The 21,173-nt window shown below is 44.2% G+C and overlaps 1 protein-coding gene across 1 annotated transcript in view; it reads right to left on the reverse strand.

The window, feature by feature from the left end:
• Positions 1-21,173, reverse strand: part of LOC147705940 (uncharacterized) — a 498,565-nt gene that overhangs the window by 323,713 nt on the left and 153,679 nt on the right. The window contains exon 2 of the mRNA XM_086929000.1: positions 9,116-9,257. Coding sequence (XP_086785126.1) covers positions 9,116-9,257 — 142 coding nt within the window. The remainder of the gene's footprint in view (positions 1-9,115; positions 9,258-21,173) is intronic.

The raw sequence follows: 21,173 nt of genomic DNA on the forward strand, positions 1-21,173 counted from the left end.
TTTAGACGTGTTACTTAGTTACAGTTAAGAGATTATTTCCGTTTCTGAATAGCGATGTATTTTTATATTAGGATTGCAGATATTCAAAAACTTATGTATAAGCTGTTTAATATAATAATGTGGGTATTCCCAGCTTCTTTATTAGATTTGTATACTGAGTGAGACTCGTTTACTCGCCTTGAAGGTAATTATACCAGTTTTGGTACATGGACCATAATCTAGGGAGTGATATGTGCTAATTTTGTTGTTCTGGATACAGACGATACATGAAGTTTTGAAGATTGCTCAATAAGAACACTCACCAGATGATACTTACTGGGTGAGTGTTATAGGATGCACGTTACGTACCAATTCTAACCAGCAGTAAACTCTGAATATAATATATTGATTTTGATTCCAGTGGCAATTATAGGTGAATGGAGCAACAGATAATTGGTATACTGCTGGACGAATTGTGAGGAGAATTGGAAGGTAAACCTAATTTATTAGGAACATAGGGGGTGGATGCTTAACTAGAAGCTGGCAAATAATTTCTGTTTGGATCCCAGTGTAGAATATTTAGGGGTTTGCTTGATAGTAGAGACAGTACTTATGGTGTACACTATTTTGATATATGTTTGTTTTTTCAGATTGATTAGTTTGTGGACGTTGTGAGGATCACATTAGATTGAGAGAATACTGATAGATACAGAGGTGATATATTTACCCTGACCTTGTTTATACATCTTGGTGATAGGGTTCCTCTTTTCTTTTCACAAATGGTGGCTACTGAAACTGGATGGGTTTCTCTGAATACTTATTTTCATACTCCATACCCTTCACACTGCAGGCTTTTACTTTACTAGATGGTGGTTGGTACTATCCCACATCTATAATCAGTCATAAGGTAAATGTTATTATTGATTATGGAAAATGTTTTGTTTGATTACAGCCCTGAAGAAGTCGAAGTATTATTTAATGCACGACGAAACACGTGTTGGCTGGTTTGATCAACTTGTGAAATAAATTACATGGACTTCATATTCTGAAAGTGGATTCCTTTGCGCATTGACTTTGGAGTATATACACATTACTCCTGCTCCTGGAGATTGGAGTTGCTTGCCATACTTATGTTTGAATTATATATATGAATTGTGGGTGTGCTCAGAGTTTACAGTACATATTAATAACTGCTTTTCAGATACCTGTGACATCTAAGTGGCTTTTGGCTTGCAGAATACAAACATCATTTGCTGATAAAAAATATGAAAGCATGTTGATCCTAAATGTGTATATGCAGTGGAGCTCAAGGAAGGAATATGGGGATGAACTGTTACATTTTAAAGATGATATGGATATGCTGTGTGATAAGTATGGAAATGATTTAATGTTGTTACTGGGAGATTTTAACCACAAATTAAACCCAAAACTGACCGATCAGTTGTATATTGAAATTCTAGATGCTTGTGATGTGAAAAAAGCAGAATTCCTGGAAACTAAAATAACAACTGATGCGGCCAACTTGGGCAACTTCTTGGCGACAAAAAGTTTATTTTGTCTAAATGGGAGGATAACGCAGGATTGTCCTGCAAAGAAAACTTTTAATTATGGAACGCAAATATGCCAGATAGATTATATTTTTATGTTGGCTTGGAATTTTGAGTTGATAAAAGATTTTAGGATTGTCCCCGCGGAATGTAGTGATCATAAAATGTTAAAACTAGAGCTTGTAATCGCCCAACATTTAGGATTGGTGTCACTACAACGCGGATTATTACAACGCATTCCGTTACAACGGAGATTTTACAACGCAGGATCCATTACATCGGATGCCATTACAACGCATGGCATTACATAGCAGATGGTATTACAACGCATGGCATTACATCGTAAGTATAGGTAAGTATACCTTTTTTTAAAAATGTTATTAAGTGAATTTAATTAATTTTATTTAAACAATTTAATTAAATACATTTTAAAATAGTCATTAATTTAATTTAATAAAATAATATCTATATAATAAATGTAATTTTAATAAAAATTGTAATTAATTTAAATAAATTAAAATAATGAAATTAGTTTAATGTACATATTTTTTAAAATTGTAATTAAATTAAATTAATATTACTAATTTATTTAATTTTATTATTTTAATTTAAAAATGTAATTAATGTAATATAATTAATTTAATTTATTAAATATATTTAAATTAATGTAATTTATTAAATATATTTTAATTAATTTAAAAATGGTCAATATAATTTAATTATCCCTAAACACAAACCTACCCCTGAACCCTAAAACACCCCTGCACCCCAAAACCCAAACCCTGCCCTAAAACCTAAAAACACCCCTGTACCCCAAAAACCCAAACTCTGCCCTAAAACCTAAAAACACCCCTGTACCCCAAAACCCAAACCCTGCCCTAAAACCTAAAAACACCCCTGTACCCCAAAACCCAAACCCTGCCCTAAAACCTAAAAACACCCCTGTACCCCAAAACCCAAACCCTGCCCTAAAACCTAAAAACACCACTGTACCCCAAAACCCAAACCCTGCCCTAAAACCTAAAAACACCCCTGTACCCCAAAACCCAAACCCTGCCCTAAAACCTAAAAACACCCCTGTACCCCAAAACCCAAACCCTGCCCTAAAACCTAAAAACACCCCTGTACCCCAAAACCCAAACCCTGCCCTAAAACCTAAAAACACCCCTGTACCCCAAAACCCAAACTCTGCCCTAAAACCTAAAAACACCCCTGTACCCCAAAAACCCAAACTCTGCCCTAAAACCTAAAAACACCCCTGTACCCCAAAACCCAAACCCTGCCCTAAAACCTAAAAACACCCCTGTACCCCAAAACCCAAACCATGCCCTAAAACCTAAAAATACCCAAACACCCCAAAACATATACCTCAGTACCCCAAAACATATACTCCTATTCTCATACTTATTTAAAAAATACTTAAATTAATATATTTAATTTATAATATTTTAAAACAAAAATAAATATTTTTTTTATAATTAATAATAATTAAATAAATTATATAATATTAAATAAAATTAAAAAAAATTATATACTTACCAATACTTACGATGTAATGGTATGCGTTGTAATACCATCTGCTATGTAATGCCATGCGTTGTAATGGCATCCGATGTAATGGATCCTGCGTTGTAATAGCTGCGTTGTAACAGCATTACGTTGTAATAGTTGCGTTGTAAGAGTAACACACCAACATTTAGCATGAACATTTTGAAAGAATTACATAGTGGTAATTGGGCCCAGGTTATTAGAGATATAAAGGGTTCCCTAACCTAAAAAATTCCAGTAAAAAATGGCTTGAGACAAGGGTGCGTTTTGGCACCCTTGCTTTTCTCAATCTTCTTGGCAGACCTCCCAGCGACTCTGGAAGTTGAAAAAAATGAATAATAATAAAGTGTCATGTCTCTTATACGCCGATGATCTTGTGATCTTGGATCAAACAGAAATGGGACTACAAAGGAAACTAAATGTGTTCAATAAGTACTGTGAAAAAAAGCTCTTAACAGTGAATATGGAAAAAACAAAGATCCTATGTTTTGGAAAGAGGGTAAACAATTTTAATTGGTTTTTAGGACAGGATAAATTAGACATAGTAAATAAATATAAATATTTTGGCCTCTGGTTTAATGGCGCATTAAAGTGGAATACCCACTTGGAGGCACAGAAGGCAAAAGCCTACTCGTCTGTCTGTGGGCTGAAAAAATGTAACAAAGATTATGGCGATATGTCACACAAACCGCTTTTGAAGGCTTTTGAATCTATGATCCCCCCACAAGTGGGGGGATCATAGATTCAAAAGGAGCAGAGGTGCTTTTTCTGAGCGGTAAAAAAGGGTGGGACCGGGAAGAAGGAAAAATTGTGAAAATGTTGTTGTCCTTACCAAATAGCTCCATGATTCAAGCAATTAGAATGGAGGTGGGTCTAACATCATGGGAAGTAAAGTCCCAATTGTCTCTAATAAGAATTTGGAACCGACTGGAGCCTGGTGGTGATGAGAAGGTTTCAATTTGGTGTAGAGAGGAAATTCGAGTAAGCAGCTTACGCTGGGCGCTAGATGTGAAGAAAACCCTCCAGACGGTAGCTGCGAACTTGAAATTGAGCCTTTCCCCACCACTGTTGAATATAGTGTGCACTAAAAAGATGCTTAGAGACCAAGGGCTTGAATACTCTAGATCAAAAGATATGGACTAGCTGAGGCTAAAAAAATCAGTGAATTGGGTAAAAAATTATTGGGAAAAGAAGGTCCGGTTCCCATACCTGGATTTACTGTCTAGTAGATGGCTAAGACATGAAATTTTGAAGATTCGGGTGGGACTAAATGCATGGAAGATTGAAAGTCCTGATCCATCCGGATGGAATTTGCAAATGTGGTCTAGGTGTAAGAAATGAAATTTTACATATATTGTGTGATTGTACGTATATTTTAGCAATTCGGAAAAAAATTTACGTCCAATTTTTTAAAAATATGAGGTGTCTTCACGGGCTGGTGCTATTGACCTCCTCACAGAAATGTCTTCTTTGGATACTACAATTGCGTTGGGGCAATTTCTGAAAGCAACACAAGAATATGTAATGGAGGCAACAAAGGAGAATGGGAGAGTTTGAAATTATAGAGTATCCCAATTTTATGTGTATGGTTCTCATAAGTGTTGTAATTGTATAACATGAACTGTGGTTTTAAATATTGTATGCTTATCGTTTTACAAGTGCTGTAAATGTGTAAAAGGAATTGTGGTTTTAAATGTCTTATCACGATATGCGATCCATTGCTCTATGTATGGTTTATAGACTATGGTCTAAATAAACTTTGTGTGTCACTGTCAGTTCGGGCTGAACTGTTCCTATGAGGCACAGGGTCAAGGCTGATTTGCATATGGCCATGTCTGAACTGGGGTGGTGTGGATTGCAGAAAAACGATGGATTTAGGCCCAGATCTCTGTACTGGGGTGAATGTATGACATTGTTCTGCATTCTGTCCATCAACTGTTGTTTTTGCTTTTTTCACCCCGAGTGGGATGGGTATGCTCAGACGTCAGTCCCATGCTCTCCACACCACTGGAGTCAAGCTATCCTGGCTGATGACGGCTGATAGCCAGAAACCGGTCCTAGGATGCTTGATTCTGGTCCAGGGAAGACATGGCTTGGCAGTTCAGGCTGGTCTGTTCCCATGAGGCACAGGGTCAAGGCTGATTTGCATATGGCCATGTCTGAACTGGGGTGATGTGGAGTGCTAAAAATCGATGGATTTAGGCCTAGATCTCTGTCCTGGGGTGAACGTATGACATTGTTCTGCATTCTGTCCATCAACTGTTGTTTTTGCATTTGTCACCCCGATTGGAACGGGTATGCTCAGACGTGAGTCCTGTGCTCTCCACACCATTGGAGTAAAGCTATCCTGGCTGATGACGGCTGATAGCCAGAAACCGGTCCTAGGATGCTTGATTCCGGTCCAGGGAAGACATGGCTTAGCAGGTCGGGCTGGACTGTTCCCATGAGGCACAGGGTCAAGGCTGATTTGCATATGGCCATGTCTGAACTGGGGTGGTGTGGATTGCAGAAAAACAATGGATTTAGGCCCAGATCTCTGTACTGGGGTGAATGTATGACATTGTTCTGCATTCTGTCCATCAACTGTTTTTGCATTTTTCACCCCGAGTGGGTATGCTCAGACGTGAGTCCGGTGCTCTCCACACCACTGGAGTCAAGCTATCCTGGCTGATGACAGCTGATAGCCAGAAACCGGTCCTAGGATGCTTGATTCCGGTCCAGGGAAGACATTGCTTGGCAGTTTGGGCTGGACTGTTCCCATGAGGCACAGGGTCAAGGCTGATTTGCATATGGCCATGTCTGAACTGGGGGGGTGTGGAGTGCAAAAAAAGATGGATTTATGTCCAGATCTCTGTATTGGGGTGAATGTATGACATTGTTCTGTATTCTGTCCATCAACTGTTGTTTTTGCATTGGTCACCCCGAGTGGGACGGGTATGCTCAGACGTGAGTCCCGTGCTCTCCACACCACTAGAGTCAAGCTATCCTGGTTGATGACGGCTGATAGCCAGAAACCGGTCTTAGGATGCTTGATTCCGGTCCAGGGAAGACATGGCTTGGCAGTTCGGGCTGAACGGTTCCTATGAGGCACAGGTTCAAGGCTGATTTGAATATGGCCATGTCTGGACTGGGGTGGTGTGGAGTGCAAAAAAACGAGTGATTTAGGACCAGATCTCTGTACTGGGGTGAATGTATGACATTGTTCTGCATTCTGTCCATCAACTGTTGTTTTTGCTTTTTTCACCCCGAGTGGGATGGGTATGCTCAGACGTCAGTCCCATGCTCTCCACACCACTGGAGTCAAGCTATCCTGGCTGATGACGGCTGATAGCCAGAAACCGGTCCTAGGATGCTTGATTCTGGTCCAGGGAAGACATGGCTTGGCAGTTCAGGCTGGTCTGTTCCCATGAGGCACAGGGTCAAGGCTGATTTGCATATGGCCATGTCTGAACTGGGGTGATGTGGAGTGCTAAAAATCGATGGATTTAGGCCTAGGTCTCTGTCCTGGGGTGAACGTATGACATTGTTCTGCATTCTGTCCATCAACTGTTGTTTTTGCATTTGTCACCCCGATTGGAACGGGTATGCTCAGACGTGAGTCCTGTGCTCTCCACACCATTGGAGTAAAGCTATCCTGGCTGATGACGGCTGATAGCCAGAAACCGGTCCTAGGATGCTTGATTCCGGTCCAGGGAAGACATGGCTTAGCAGGTCGGGCTGGACTGTTCCCATGAGGCACAGGGTCAAGGCTGATTTGCATATGGCCATGTCTGAACTGGGGTGGTGTGGATTGCAGAAAAACAATGGATTTAGGCCCGGATCTCTGTACTGGGGTGAATGTATGACATTGTTCTGCATTCTGTCCATCAACTGTTTTTGCATTTTTCACCCCGAGTGGGTATGCTCAGACGTGAGTCCGGTGCTCTCCACACCACTGGAGTCAAGCTATCCTGGCTGATGACAGCTGATAGCCAGAAACCGGTCCTAGGATGCTTGATTCCGGTCCAGGGAAGACATTGCTTGGCAGTTTGGGCTGGACTGTTCCCATGAGGCACAGGGTCAAGGCTGATTTGCATATGGCCATGTCTGAACTGGGGGGGTGTGGAGTGCAAAAAAAGATGGATTTATGTCCAGATCTCTGTACTGGGGTGAATGTATGACATTGTTCTGTATTCTGTCCATCAACTGTTGTTTTTGCATTGGTCACCCCGAGTGGGACGGGTATGCTCAGACGTGAGTCCCGTGCTCTCCACACCACTAGAGTCAAGCTATCCTGGTTGATGACGGCTGATAGCCAGAAACCGGTCTTAGGATGCTTGATTCCGGTCCAGGGAAGACATGGCTTGGCAGTTCGGGCTGAACTGTTCCTATGAGGCACAGGTTCAAGGCTGATTTGAATATGGCCATGTCTGGACTGGGGTGGTGTGGAGTGCAAAAAAACGAGTGATTTAGGACCAGATCTCTGTACTGGGGTGAATGTATGACATTGTTCTGCATTCTGTCCATCAACTGTTGTTTTTGCATTTGTCACCCCGAGTGGGACGGGTATGCTCAGACGTGAGTCCGGTGCTCTCCACACCACTGGAGTCAAGCTATCCTGGCTGATGACGGCTGATAGCCAGAAACCGGTCCCAGGATGCTTGATTCCGGTCCAGGGAAGTCATGGCTTGGCAGTTCGGGCTGGACTGTTCCCATGAGGCACAGGGTCAAGGCTGATTTTTATATGGCCATGTCTGAACTGGGGTGGTGTGGAGTGCAAAGAAAGATGGATTTAGGCCCAGATCTCTGTACTGGGGTGAATGTATGACATTGTTCTGCATTGTGTTCATCAACTGTTGTTTTTGCACAGCATGAGGCCCGGCAGGGCCTTTCTGAACACCGCCTCGATGTGCGAGGACTCGTAGAGCTCCTGCAGCCAGCAGTCCATGAGCAGCAGCCGCTCGCTGCCCTGCTCCATTTTCTCCTTTAGCAAGGCCGCCGTCTTGGGGGAAGAGAGCCCGCAGCGGCAGCTTCCCACCTCTCAGGATCTGCAGCATGAGGCCTGGCAGGACCACTCTGAGCGCCGCCTCCATGTGCGAGGACTTGTCCTTCAGCCAGGCTGCCGTCTTAGGGGAAGCGAGCCCGCAGCAGCAGCTTCCCACCCCTCAAATACAGCAGCTTGAGGCTCAGCAGGGCCAGGCTGAGCGCCACCTCTATGTGCGAGGACTTGTCCTTTAGGCAGGCCGCCGTCTTGGGGGAAGAGAGCCCACAGCATGAGGCCTGGCAGGGCCACGCTGAGTGCCGTCTGCAAGTGCGAGGGCTTGTAGAGCTCCTGCGGCCAGCAGTCTATGAGCAGCAGCTGCTCGCTGCCCTGCTCCATCTGCTCCTTCAGCCAGGCCGCTGCCTTGCTGTGGCAGCTCGTCATGCCAGGGATGTCACTTCCGGTACACTACAGCTTCGTCGGCCATGCGTGTAAATAAATGCGCACTACTTTAAAACAAGCCTTTGCAATGCAATCCCACTCGCATTTCCGCGAGCCGTATTGCATTACAAATGGGAGTGCAGCTTTTAAGAAGGCACGAACGGGAGTGGAGATATTTAAGGGGCTAAAAGTCACGAACTGCGGAAGGAGGCGGGGGGACACAGGGCAGAAAATAGTGTTGGAGTAAAGGGGCCAATAGCCAGGGAAGGATACAAATGACAACATGGCTGTCAGGAGGAGGTACTAACAAGCTGAAAACCAATCAGAATGCAGCATTTAGGATGTAAGCCAATCCAAAAGATGGGCCGAGAGTGGGCAGAGCTTAAACAAAGCTTCCCTGCTATTTTATATCCTGCATGTCTCAACGAGACAGCGCAAGCGCAGCCTAGGCGAGACCTAAATATAGAGTAGCACAACACAAAAAAGCCTAACATGCATGGATTACAGGTATGTTTACCGACAACCACGGTATAGTGCAGCTGGGGTGACCATAATTGAGCTGCCCCTTGTAAAAGTGACTGCAATTTACATACAATAACAATAACTAACACCCCTCTTACCAGGCATATTAGCAGCTTACCAGTGAGGTACCTCTGGCCCATGAGGTGTTGAGCGCTGGCATAGCCCAGGTGAGCGTACAGGTGAGTAACATTGGCATGGAAGCTCTCACAGCACAGGCTAATGTAGAGTAGCAGGAGGACAGAGCACATCCCAGTACACAGCTGTATGAAAAGACATTGAGGTGGGTGTTATTAGTTGAAAAAATATGTCTACACTTTGACATGAGTCCCCAATAAAACACCCACAGCTAACATAGATCTCTTGAACAGTTAGAACAGCAGACACTTTACTTTGAGAACAAAAAATGCATTTAAGGAATGAAGCAGAGCACAAACATAAACCTCCTGCTCAACAAGTCAATAAACTTACAAAGGGACCCCCAAATCACAGGAGTCCTTGTTTTCTTCACGGTTGTCAAAACAATGACTGACACTCCCAAAGGAGATCGCAACTCCTTCGAGGGAGAGGTAAGGCGCAGCGGCCAGGGTGGCTGACTCCGGAGTGTGGGGCTCACCGTTCGATCTTTGGCGGAAGCTCAGCTCAGCATCATGTGACTCTGGACAATAGCTTATTTAATCTCCCTCACAGCCCCCAGCAACTGGATATCCTCAGTGGGGCTTTACACATTTGGAATTAAAAATTAAATTAAGTGGTAAGTAATATAGTCACCAATATTTCTTGTTATCTATTTTTGGACCCCAGGAAATTGGGCTCAACAGCAGAGCTAACTGCCAATGATTTCTTTTTGGGACTTTAAGTAGTAGTAGATGTAGACTGCTAGTATTTTAGCACAATGTGGGTTTAGAAACTCAGACACAATTTAACATGAATGTTCAGTCAGTGCTACATCCTTTAAACAGAATAGAAAAACAAAGAGGTGAACAATGCAGGACAGCGCTAGCCTTAGCTAGGGATTTGGGAGACAGAGTTTTTCCGAGGCACGTCCATTCACCCCCTTGCTAGAGCACAGATCTGATCAAAGTGTAGGTATATATTTTTCAGTATTAAATGTAGGAGGGTGAGAGACACTGGAAAATGAGGAATACTCACTATATAATGGGAGGGGTTAATGGAGGAGTTAGGAGGGGTTTAAGGAGATTTAAGGAGGGGTTTAGTGAGGGATATTCATACACCCACAAAAAAAGTATGTTGTTTGATGTTCAGAAACTGCCATTTTATAGTTACTACAGCTGCAAAGTACCCAGAAAACTAGTAAATTTTCTCCAGCTCAGACAAGTCTAGCACTACACATGACCAAACACTATTGAAAAAACACCTTCCCATAGAAAATAATGGATGCAATAAAATAAAAGCACATCGTAATTAATGTTAAGTTCAATTATTTTATTTTAACATTTAAATAAATAAGTAAATAAAAAAGAATCATTATTATGATATGATATGTGTACTTGTAAAGCACACATGTCACCCGGGAGGGGATCCTGGCGCTGATGAAAAGGGAGTGTTGCTTCCATGCTTGCTGCCCGTGCTGGGTCCTATGTGAAGAACTTGACTTCTAAGACTGAGCTGGTGGCTATGATGTGAAGGGGTAGTACATTTCAAACTTTAGAAGCCAGGTATGTGAAAGCATGTGTGCCAGCTCTAGTTCTTCGAATGCAATGGACCGAAGCAAGGCGTAGGGTTGCAGAGCGGAGGAGTCCGGTGGGCTGTGGAAGATACAGTTTTTAAGGCAGGTGGGGCCTACAATGTGTAGTGCTTTATGTGTGTGACTGAATCATTTGAACTGTGTATGTTACTGTATGGGGAGCAAGTGGAGGATTCTGAGGGGGTAAGATGTGGGTGCTAGGTGCAAGGAGGGATGTTGAGTATGAGTCTGGATGGTGTATTCTGAATGGCCTGGAGCAACTTGATGAGTTGTGGTGCGATTCCAACATAGGGTGCATTTCCATAATCTACGTGCTGGTGATGAGTGCTTAGCTGATTGTTTGGCATGTGTTGAGAGGAAGCCACTCGAAGATTTTCCTGAGGAACTTGAAGGTGTGAAAGCAGTAGAATTGATTGTGTTGAGTTGCCTGGACATCAATAGTTTGCTGTTGACTAGGATTCCCAAGTACCTGGCTGGTTAGAAGAGATTGGACTGGGTCCAGGTTATGATGGCCACCTTGCTGAGAACCATATAGTCAGGTCTTTCTTGAAGAGTTCTACCTCTGTCCTGTCTGAGTTTGGTTTGAGGCCGTTGAAGTACATCCAGAGGGCAGCTTCTGACATGCACTCAATGAACTTTGCTTGTGTATTAGTGATTTCCCTGAAGAGGGAGAAGATGAGTTATGTGTTGTGAGTGTAAGAAATTGTTTATTCCTGCTACACTTAAATAAAACTTGCTACTTTTATAGCGGTATATGCTGCAGGCAACATGTTTACAGATAGCTTACTTAGAAAGGCACTCTTCATGGTAGCTTGCAAGTCGCAATCTACGTCGCCAAGGAGAAATACCACGATACCCAGCAGCCCTTGTTTACACACAAGTGATGAAACCGTGACCCGGATGATAAAGAAGCTGTTCAGGTGTCAGTCACTTGCTGTGTATTTTGTGCTTACACGATTCTGCCCAGGGCCGTGCGAAACATTCAGAGAGAGACCAAAAATACGGTAAGGGTGATTCGGTCACCGTTTCATATTCCTCAAGTTCGGAACATTAATCTTTGGCGCCGTTCAACGGGAGTGTTGACAGACCCAGGATGGCCTTACAGAAAAAGTTGGGGATGCGCGTAGTGGGGGCTTGCCCAAAAATCCCTAATACATAGCGTAAAGAGTTCTTTGACATACCAAAGACCGAAAGCTATAAGGATACTATTTCTTACACGGCGGCATACGTACAAGCTGTGAATAGGATTCAAGTCTCATATAAATGTGAATTACATTTAATTTCAAAACGAGCTAGGGTATTGGATTTTCAGTTTGTGCAAAATTTCGCACTGATGTGAAAAATAACCTCAGTCACCTTGCATGATTCCTATGGAAAGGACATGAGTACAGTAACGCCTTAAATCGGAAATTCGTTGATGTTTTGTAGCATGCCGAATAATCTTTTCCTTTCTCTTAGCAGGGGTATTTGGTGGTGTGAATTGAGTCAACGCCCCCGTGATGCAAATGTGTATGGTTTATGTGGTGGGCGAGAAAGTAAGCATATGTGTGAATGACTAGGAAACAACCTACCGACATGTCACTAATTGTATTTCCTAATTTCAGAAAATATATTATTTGGAGAGGAACTTCCAGATGAAGGAAGGCATTCTTCTTTTCTAGTGAAGCTCAGAACAGCCGTTATTTTCATTTACAGATATTTAGAGACCCATAAAACAATAATAAGGTGATAGCTATAGTGTGAGATTGAGTGGAGAATTGTGGCTCAATGGTTAGAGCGGCAGACCCTGATGCAGAAGTCTAGCCCGGGACTAGGGTTCAATTTCCCGCCTCGGCGGGTCTTGGGCTCAAAATTCCACGGACCTGATAATTCTCGCCTCGGTGCCTATTCCAATCATGGAGTTCCACTCTGCAACTCTGGGTAATAGCTTGCTTAATCTCCACAAAGGCCCCCACAAAGCTAAGGATGCCTGGCCTCCACCTTGGGGGTGCCCAGGAGTGGACGCCTCACAGGGAAAGCCAGGATGGGTTCCACAGCAGTATTCGTACAAGCGCCTTGAGACCCTGGCGGGTGAGTAGTAGTGAATGCGCTATACAAGTATCAATTTACAATTGTTTATTCTTATGTTGTCTTTTGCCTTATAAGTCTACCTCCCAGCTGTCCTCTTCCTTTCCTTACCTCGCTTAATCCCTTCAACCATTATAGCCTTCAGAGTGTGGGGCGATTGAGGGGTGGACCCACTTGAGCATCGCATCAATCCTGGGACTTTGAAATAGAATCTTGACAATTCCAAAAGATCCCACAATGTTAGTGAGCGGGTCCTTGTAGATATTGAAGAGTGTGGTGCTGAGTGTTTACTCCTGGGGGATTCCTCAGACCATCTTGGTGGGCTCAGAGGTGTAAGAAGGTAGGCTGACTTTCTGTGTGCATACTCTGAGGAAGGCAGGAATTCTATCCCACAAATTCTTGCCTGGTGGAAGCGTGTGTGAGGATCCGGTGGGAGACGGTATCAAATGCAGCAGAGAGGTCAATGAGGATGAGGGTCGCAGTGCCGCCTTAGTTACTGTCCAAATATAGCCAGTTGCTGCAAAGAAGCCGGTTTTGGTGCTATGATCAAGTCTGAAGCCTGATTGGAATGGGTCCAAGAGGTGGTTGTCATCCAGGTGGTAAGCTAGTCAATTGTTAATCAGTTTCTCTACGACATTTACTGGGTAGGAATGCAGTGAAATGGGTCTGTAGATGGTAGGGGAGAATAAGCAGGCAGCAGGTTTCATCAGTAGTGGTAAGATGGTGGATGGTTTCATGGGGTCAGGGAAGGTAGTGATGGTTAGGAAGTGATTAAGGATCGGGTGAGTGCAGTGCAGATGGGCTTCAGTCCTCTTGTCAAGATGAAGAACTGGCAAGGTGCCGATGGGCTCCTGACTGGATAGGTTTCATGACAGTGGCAGTTTTAATGATGGTAAAGGTAGACCAACAGATCAGTTCCTGAAAAGCTGCCATCATCTTTGAGGAGGGCTGCTGAGATGAAAGGGTTCAGAAGAAAAGTATGAGCTGGGTGCAGAGTTCTTGAGAGGGGGTGATGGTGGTGGAGGTGGCAGATGGCAAGGTGAATGTCTTTGTAATGGAAAAAGTAGCTCAGCACTATAAATGCTGTTGTATATCTGTTCTGTTGGGGCTGAGCACTTGGTAGCTTACAATTGCTGGTGGCATTGTTGGAGGGCTGAGTTGCAGGTTTGTTTGTTGCTGTCATTTTGGGTGCATCACCATGGACACTTGAGCTGCTTGCAGTGGTGCTTGGTGCATCAAAGTTCCTCATTGTACCAGCTAGCTTGTAGCCTGGTCCTAGTATAATTCCTGGCTTTGAGAGGTGCCAGGTCCTTGGCGCAGGCACCGATCCAGAGACTGTAGTTGTCAGTAGAGCATGCAAGGTTATCTTGGTGTGGTGGGAAGTAGTTTTGCTGTTCTGTGGAGCAGGTTTCTTCGCAGATGGTGCTTTAGTTGCTGTGGATGGTCTGGTGGTGGGGGCAGTTCTTCACTGGTGGCTGAAGTGAAGGCCAAAGCAGACAAGTGAATGGTTGGCCCAGGTGAGAGGGGTGGGTTTGTCCACTAAGATGTGGTCACAGTTGGTAAAGATGGAATCAAGCAGATGGCCAGTAATATGGGCAGGCCTGTCATCAGTTGTGTGAGTCTGAATGTGTTTAAGCTGTCCAGAAGGTTGGTAGTGCTCAGATCGGTGAGATCCTAAAGGTGGAAATGGAGATTGCCAAGTAGGATGAATGAGCTGGTGTTAAGTACCAGGGCAACAATGATGTCTGTGATGGAGATTCCAAAACCAGCTCTTGGTCCTGGTGGTTGGTAGAGCATGGCTCCTCCCAGGGTAGTGTTGTTTGAGATGCTGAATTTGAACACAATTTATGACAGAGTTGAGGTAAGGTAGTATCAAGGGCTATGCTGAGGAGGGTAATACCTGGTTTTTGGCACAAGCCAAGCATGGGCAGGTGCAGACAGGCTTGCCTTTAGCACTCCTTCTACATGTCAGTGGTGCACCTGCTGCCCCCATTCACTACTCAGCCATACACAGTCCACAATTAAGAAGGTGTGAGAGGGTTGAATCCAGCACATGGGCAGTCAACCCCAAGCCATGCTCAGCCTTCATCCGTGCACAGGGTGGGATTGGACACAGGGCCTGGTCATGGCCAACCACAAGGGGGCTTTGCACCATCGCTGAAAATCATAGAGCTCCAGCCAGGAGTACTTCAAATAAATATGGTAGGCTCTACTATTCACAAGTAAATTAGTGTGCTGTTCTACTATATGACCCAAGGATAGTCTTAGACTTAAGTCCAATAGTATTACACAGATTTTAAGGATTCTTATTTCCTAGGTGGCACGCTTCACAGTCAGGCTTGCTTCTCCTTTGGTGGGCACTGCAATACCTAGTGGGCTTCCAGTAACTGAGGCTCTTTAACAGACATCTTTTTTCTCAACCCTTGGGCCCGTTGATTTTTAAAGCTCAGGCCACTGCCCTAATGATGGATGTTTGTAATAGGTGGTGGATTAGGTAAGTGAGTGAATTAAAAAAAGTTTTAAAATCTTTATTTATAGGAGTTTATAATGGTGTATTTATACAAAAGGAAATCAGAAAGAGAGGTACGAGGGAATCAAAAGAAATAATCATAAAAATACAAATTACGGTTCACGCCACTGCATGGTATCATATGAAGAAAATTGCACCTATTAAAGACAGTTTAGAACATTTAGAGATCTGGGAAGTATAAGTAGGGGCGAGAAGAACATATATAAGGGATAAGGTTGTGCAGGCCATGGTAACATGCATAATGGGGACATCACAGAAATACCTTAATGCTCCGGGTCTCATATCAAGTCCTGTGGATATGCATTAGTCATCCTTGGCACTATCTATATCAATAGGGAAGAGCAGTAAGTAGTCTTGCAGTCGTTACCATATGCTTTTAGGTCTAGGGGATTGCGGTTGCAATGTTGCATATAAGTCACTTGTGGTATCACTGTATATCAAATAATGGATCCAGGCCTCCACCGGGGCGGTGATAGAAGAAAGTACTCCCTGTAATAAAGTATCAGTGCCCAGTTCCACGCCAGATGCAAAAAATTGGCATGTTCCGCCGCGCATATGGAACAGCAGTGCGATCTAGTGGGGTCAATCGTAGCCATGAGGTATGGGGAAGTGTAAGCCAGGTCTAAGTATTTTAAAATGTTGTCATTTATGCCGATGGATATTGGAAACCAACCATGTCTGCTCTCAGCAGTAATATATAACACGTTGTGTTTAATAATGGGTTCCCCAAATCTTTCTCACACACGGCTCAAGCCCTCTCCACCGCAAGAGGTTTCAAAAGGAGAGATGCATGGGATAGATGGGAAACCAGCTGGGCATTGTCCGGGGCCTTGATCACCATGGTAAGTGGTTAAAAATCCATAGGTTCTGCAAGAGAGAAAAGGAGTGTAGTGTGAATAGTGTTGTATAGTCGATACAGATTGAATCTGTCTATGTGGGACACATTATGCCCCTCTGTTACTGAGGTCACAGAACGTAGCATAGCATCAGAGAGGAGATCACCCAGTGAGCAGTACTGGCACGTGGCCAATGCCCATTTCAATAATGCCTCCTGGGTCACCAAGAGCCAAGGGTTATTGGGAAGGGCAATATGTGGAGACTATAACTGGTCAAAGCCCAAATAATGCTGGAATCTGGTCGAGGCCCAGTACGTGGTAGGAAGCGTCTGTATTTCCAAAAGAGTCGCGGCATAATGGCTGAGAGGGGATAAGGGCGGGCCTGGGTCCATTCCTATTTAATGAATTGAAAGCGAGCATCTGGGTGATACCAATACTATGCAAAATGTGCCTGCGCTATAAGACACTAGAGGTAGAAGTCAAGGTCCCCAAATCCCCTGCGAGCATAAGGCAAGGTCAAAGTTTGCCAGCTGACTCTTGGGTGTTTACCCACCCAGATCAGCCGTAGGAGCAAGCTATGTAAGGTGTCAATGAAATTGCCAGTCAGGACTGTAGGAATATTGAGACATAAATGTAAGAACCAGGGCAGTAACACAGTTTTGATAATGGCAATTCTGCTGGCAATGGAGAGGGGATCTTAATTTACTAGTCAGTTTGGCATGATAGTCTGTCAATATCAGGACCATAATTGAGGTGAGTGATCTCCTCACTACTCAAAGGAGATCGATGCCCAGATATTCCGGGGACTCAGTACACCATTGCAAAGGGAATTCAAGGAGACAGGGGACAACTGCCCGAAGAAGAGTCAAAGATTTGACTCGGGGTCCCTAACAAAGAGAATCACATCATTGGTATATAGAGAAGCCAAAGGGGGGCCTGTATGAAATTGCAACCGGCGTGCCAGATGGTTCCCCTGGAAAAAAAGCACACCAGGGAATCGATAGCAATGATAAATAGGAGGGGTGAGAGAAGGCACCTCTGCCTAGTACCTGCAATAGCTTAATTTGTTCCGTCAAAGCGCCATTCACTTTAGGTCGGGCCACTGGGGCAGTGTATAGCAGTCAGATTAAGTCCCCGTAAACCACTGGGTATACCCAGCTTCCGCAATGTGGCATGTAGAAAAGACAATTCAAGTGAATCAAACACTTTTCAGCGTCCAGTAGGACAGCAGCAGCAGGGACAACAGGAGGTATCTGGTTATGAACAGCGAATACAGTGTGGAGGTTTACCAAAGTTGAGCGATTTGGAATGAACCTAGATTGTAGCGGGGAGAATATGCTGTCCACGAAGAGGAAGAGACTGGTAGCAAGGACCTTAGCTACAATTTTACATGGTTCAAAAGTGACAAGGGCCTATTGAAGTTGCTAAGTTGTGGAGATTTTCCGGGTTTAAGTAAAAGAGTCATCACCGCCTCTTGCAGTGTGGTAGGAAGGACTTCCTGTGCCAGGGATTCTGCATATACCTACAGCAAATGAGGAACAGATAAAGACGTATAGGCCTTATAAAACTCACCTGTGAGGTCATCCAGTACTGGGGCACGAGTGTCGCTTAGGGCATCAGTGGCCTGCGAGAATTCTTCACAGGAGATGGGCGAGGTGAGGAACTGTTGGTGTCCCCCATCAAGCCACACCATAGCCACCTCTACTAGATCATCAGCAAGCACCTCATCTGCAACAGCGCTCCAGGATGTATAAAAGCGTGTATAGTAGGAAAGGAAAGCAGCAGAGATGTCTGCACTATGGGTAACTAAAGAACCATCTTCTAGTTGCAAGTCACTGATGAAGGAGGCATGATACGATGGGCGGAGCAGCCTGGCCAGTGTGTGCCCTGGCCTCTGACCCTCCAAGTAAACGGCACCCACGCCTGTTTGCCTTGGTACCTCACCTCGTGAGCCACTAGGTCGCGAAATTTGTGTAATAGAAAGGCGGTGCAACAGAAAGGAACAGTCGAATCCCACAGTCTGTTTGTCAATATCCCCCAGTGCACGTTCAATAGTCGGTAGTTCTCTTCTTATGGATCGAAGCACTCCTGCATGCTTGGTGATGCAGACTACTCTGATGTAGGCCTTAAATATCTCCGAGAGCACTGAGTATTGCGAGACGGATCCGGTATTAATTGCCAAGTATTTCACAATAGCGACTCGAAATTCCACTTGGAACACCTCATCTAGTAAAGTGTTCATTGGGAATGGCCAGATTGCAAGGGATAAAGCAAAGTTGGGGAATTGCATAGTTAATGGGACTGGTGAGTTCTCTGATAAGGTTTGAGGGAGATGTTCAATATTAGCGACCACGATCAATAGGTCAGAGTAAGCTACCAATGTTCGTTTTGTGACAATGTACCATGAGGGGCGGAGTAAAAAGTGTATCCTTTATTGAGCAGATATCTGGAGCGCCAGGCATCTGTGAGATTAATGGACCTCAAAGCGGTAGATAGTACCTGCATCGCTCTGGGTTTCGTCTCGTGACCAGTGCCAGACGAGTTCACGGAAGTTGAAGTCACCTCCCCTAATTTACAGTCAGCATGTAAATGAGTAATGTGTGTGGAAATGTACAAAAGAAATTGGGTACATCAACTCTGGGGGCGTAGTTTTATCAGTAGAAGGGATGGGGAGACTAAAGTGCTGGAAACTAGTAGGCTGTTGCCCTCTAGATCGGCTATTACCTCCCGCATCTTGAAAGGGACTGTTCTATGGACCAGAATGCAGACACCTATGGAATACGTGCTATAATTAGCAAAGAAGAGGTTACTACCCCAGGTGGATGCATAGTGGTTGGGAGAATTCGGAGCACAGTGGGTCTCTTGCTGGATGGCAAATTGGATTCCATGTCTGGCCAGGTAGGACAATACCTGTTGTCCCTTTCAGGGGTTAGTAAGTTTAAAATCAGCTCTGCTGGGCTATAATAGTGGGCCTGAGGTCGGGTGTGTGGTGTCACTGCAGTGGGTGGCACATTGTGTGCTGCAGCCCACTGGTGACATTTAACTTACAGGCCTTGGATACACATTGTACTATATACTAATGACTTATAGGTACCAACCAGATGCATACCAATTAATCATGTTTAAAGGGGAGCACAAACATGTTACCCCTGTTAGCAGGGTAAAGTGTACAGAGTTCTAGGGCCCAGAAAATAGTCAAGCCAAAAATCTGTGAGAATACCATGCAAAGGATAGTCATTTCAAACACATACAATATTACAGTTAATAGAAAACTTTCTTTTGTAAGGGGTAGACTTGAGCTACAAAGTCAAGACTACTGCACCAGTTGATACCCCAGCCACCAAGTCATTCATGAACAAAGTTAGAAGCATGCAAAGATACTGATGAGGAGAGACTGACATATCTCCACTTGAAATACCAATAATGTCAGGTTGCAAGTAAAGTCTCTGCACTGCTGTCAGCAATATGGGACCAATTGCACTTTAATCGGGAAGATAAGCCCACGATATTGTGGCTAACCTCGTACTGTTAGGGGTTATTTTAATATTTACTAGTTGGAAGTACAAGGCATAAATTCACTTTCTAATGCCAATTAAAGTAGGTTGCAGATCATATCTTAGCAATGCAAAGGTCAACAGTGTGGGACCAAGTACCCAGGACTCAGGATGGCTAGCCTCAGACATCGCAATCAGCCTTGAAGTTTGAGGTTTTTTTTCATTTTTCTAAATTGTTGAGTGCCAATAACCTACATTTTCAGTCATATCTTTGGAATGGAAAGGCTTAGCAGTTTGGTAGTAAAAGCCCAGTGTAGGAAATGGGGTTACTTGTTGAGTGGGGTGAAACCCTTCTCAAGCAGCAACCAAAATTTTTCTCAAGGTGAAGTTGCATGCAAACCCTAAGTTAACCTGTGCTCAACCCTTGATAGCTTGGCACAAAGCAGTCAAACTTAACTCAGAGGCAATGTGTAAAGTATTTGTGCAACATTCAAACAGTAACACAATGAAACCACACCATAAAAGGATCCCACACCAGTTTTAGAAAAATATAGTAATGTTTAATAAATAGAACAAGACCCCAAAAAAAAAAATCCAATTAGTAGAACCAAGGATATTCAATTTTAAAGATGTGTTTGTGAAAACATAGCCAAAAAGCATCAAGTGGCAACTAGATATCTGATCGTGCTCGACAGGGGCAAAGTCACAAGTTCAGGCTGTTCGCTATAAAGTTCTTGCCGGCAACAGGGACCCAGTTACTCTCACTGAACAAAGTACGTTAAATCCTGGTCTGCGTAGCGCTGCAAGGATCTGTGTCAAAATACGTCGCACAGCCAAAGCGATGCGTCACTTCTGAGATGGGGCAAGGCTGCAGTGCGAGATCCTGCACTGTGGTAAAGGATTTCTTCGACCAGGGCCTGTGTTGAGGATGTGCCATGCAATATGGGGGATGCATTTGTTTTAACGAGCTGCGAGGCTGCAATGCTGAGTCTGGTGCTATTGTCGTAATTTGACAATGGCCGGGTTAGCGCTTAGCTTTGCTACACGTTATTTCCCTTAACTTGGCCTTACTCGAAAACGCCATTTTGTATGTCACGGCGGCCATTTTAGGGAATGAGCGGCCTCGTGGTCAGCATGCCCTCTAGTCCGTTGTCCGTACCACTGACCACTCGAGTTTGCCCAGCAACAGGCTATTTTTAGTAACGGTCAAGCCTGTACATGCGCAGTTCCAACTGACCAGTCATCCCTCAGGAATGTTCCGCCAAAACTGACCAGTGGAGTTGTAACCCCTCCCATGAGTTGGCTGTGCTCCAAAAATGACCATATATGTACATAAACTCTGTAACCTTGTACGCCTATCTTTTTATTACCTGTAAAGTGTATAAAAGAAGGACTCACACCAACGTTCGGTGTGATACTTCTTGCATTGCCGAAGGGTGCTGTAGGAATGTAACACTACCCCATGGGGTCTTAATAAACTTGTCTTTTGTACTTTTCAGTTTCCGTGCCAACAGTTCTTTCGGTGTAAGTGGGTTATCTGCGGA

This window comes from Lissotriton vulgaris, chromosome 7, assembly GCF_964263255.1.
Source record: "Lissotriton vulgaris chromosome 7, aLisVul1.2, whole genome shotgun sequence".
NCBI classification, from domain to species: domain Eukaryota; kingdom Metazoa; phylum Chordata; class Amphibia; order Caudata; family Salamandridae; genus Lissotriton; species Lissotriton vulgaris.